The 2158-nt window shown below is 29.4% G+C and overlaps 1 protein-coding gene across 2 annotated transcripts; it reads right to left on the minus strand.

The window, feature by feature from the left end:
• Positions 1–1859, minus strand: LOC106752867. 2 transcript variants are annotated; one of them, XR_001375169.2, is made up of 3 exons: positions 1529–1859; positions 1235–1325; positions 1–223 (listed from the first exon to the last, which is right to left on the minus strand). XR_001375169.2 is itself a non-coding variant. In XM_022777301.1 (2 exons), exons 1-2 carry the CDS (start codon positions 1805–1807, stop codon positions 200–202), a joined length of 303 nt encoding a protein of 100 aa, XP_022633022.1. In that variant the 5' UTR covers positions 1808–1859; the 3' UTR covers positions 1–199. The 2 variants fall into 2 exon arrangements, 1 of the variants encoding a protein (XP_022633022.1); XM_022777301.1 differs by lacking the exon at positions 1235–1325.
• Positions 1860–2158: the final 299 nt, after the last annotated feature.

Here is a 2158-nt window from a genome sequence, read left to right on the forward strand (position 1 = left end):
CAAAAAAACCTATATACTACTCAATGTAAAAATACAGAAAATTATAATTAATACATTAAATATTTATTAAGAAAGACTTGTTGTCACGCAAGCAATCTCATACAGACATTGAAGAAAACAGTGTTGAGCGCTCCATGGAACCGTTCGCTGGGCGGAGGCAGAGGCTCGACTTTATTCAAAAATACCTCCATGCATGTCATCAGTCACTACTAGTCCCTGCACACTGTCAATAAATTTTTAAAATAATTTAAAATTTTTGTGACGGTTACAAAAATAAAAAAAAATAAAATAAATGTTTTAAACAGTTTATTAAACCGCTAAAAGACAATGGCTGATAAAAAAATTATCTTTTTTCTAGTGATAGGTGATGGCTCTATTTATAGATTCACAAAATTTTAATGCTAATATAGGATTTAGATACATGAAGATCAAGGTATTGTTATATCCAACAATGTCGAAGTTAAGTGTCAACTAAGTTAATAGACACGTCTTTAATTTTGAAGCTAAGATTTAAAAGTAATTCCAATCACCATTAAAGTTTATAAGTATTAGTTAATGATATATTTTGTTTATATTAATAAGAAAATAAATTAGTGGTGTTGGTAAAACACTGTTTATTGATTTAAATGCACTTAGATAATTGTTCTAAGATTAAAAAAATTTAGAAATACAATAAATAAGTTTGAAACATAAGTTAAATAAATCATAAGTTTTATGATATACCTGATGCTAATATACTCTATACGAAATGTTTATCCTTACATTATTATGTATAAAATAGTACATTAACATTATATATAACATGTAAACGATTTATCAAAAGTTTTCTTTTAAAAAAATTCAATTACACCATGAACTTAACCCTTATAAATCTGGTTTCTTTCGTTTTCAAAGAAATAACAAGTTAATCAAAAAACTATGTAATAAAAGAAAAAATAAAGACGTAATAATTAACTAATTTTATTTTTGAATAGATTAAAACAAGAACAGGGAAAATTGTACAGTAATGTAATATCAAGATAATGAAAGAAAATAATCTGCAAAGTATCATTAATGTTGCTAAGTGAGTATATATATATATATATATATATATATATATATATATATATATATATATATATATATATATATATATATATATATATATATATATATATATATATATATATATTATACTTATTCAATCATAGTTAGTGATATTTATAAAATGCAGTTTTGAAGAACTTTTCCTCACATCAGCGTTTGGAAGTAGAAGTTTTGTGATTGGACTTCGGTATGCTTGAAGATCTTTTCACCACCTCAACAGGTTTGGAAGGAATATTTTGCTGAAGGTAATAACATGAAAACCATAATAAGCATGAGATGTTGTTTTCAAGTACAGTATATAAAATTATAAATTTGAAAGTTATATTCTGATTGGATGAAGCTAAATAATTAAAAAATTCATCGAAACATAGATTATTATAGAGAGTGAGTATATGAATTAAAGGTAAAGTTAAAAGCTGAGAAAAATGAATACACAACGTACCGTCAATTCCGCGGGTGGATGCTCTGGAAAATCACCGTATTTCTTGGTTTCGGTTCCGTCGTAGTTGAAAAGGCGTTTGAATTTTTCCCAAATAGATGGACCACATTCAATCTTTGAGCGACTGAAATCTTGGCGGCCTGATCCTTTGTTTAAGAAGGCAGATTCAACCGCTGGGGTCGTAATTGTGGCGTCTTTGAAATCCTGTGATCCGCTTTTGTAGTTAATGAAGGCATTTTTTACTGCAATGTTTTTGTCACAGCCGTGGTCTTCTCCTGCCATGGATTGGAAAGGAAAAGGAAAAGGAAAGGAAAGAGTAGCAAACGGCTGGGGACAGAGATAAAGAGAAAGGAGTACTTAGAGCTGTCAAAGAGGCTCTATTATAAGCCCTGGCTCTAGCCCTGGCTCTAGCCCACGTGGGTTGGGGCCAAAAAAGTCCACAGGGTCAAAAATACTCTTTATTAAAAAAGCCTTCAGGGCTAAAAAGTCTCAAAGCCCTGTGGGTCAGGGCCAACCTATGGGCTTTCTGTTTTACAAAAAAAAATTAAATATCCAACAATAAATTGTATTTTTGCAGAGAAAAGGAACATTATGTTAAGTATTATAACTTGGAAAATACATGTAAGCATCTTT

This window comes from Vigna radiata, unplaced genomic scaffold (genome assembly GCF_000741045.1).
Source record: "Vigna radiata var. radiata cultivar VC1973A unplaced genomic scaffold, Vradiata_ver6 scaffold_48, whole genome shotgun sequence".
NCBI classification, from domain to species: domain Eukaryota; kingdom Viridiplantae; phylum Streptophyta; class Magnoliopsida; order Fabales; family Fabaceae; genus Vigna; species Vigna radiata.

Bases quoted from the DNA above. Each gene is read 5' to 3' on its own strand.
- LOC106752867 (XM_022777301.1), bottom strand. From the start codon at position 1,807: ATGGCAGGAGAAGACCACGGCTGTGACAAAAACATTGCAGTAAAAAAT. The intron at 224-1,528 runs GTACGTTGTGTA...ATTTATTGACAG, and splicing joins ATCCACCCGCGGAATTGACG to TGTGCAGGGACTAGTAGTGA.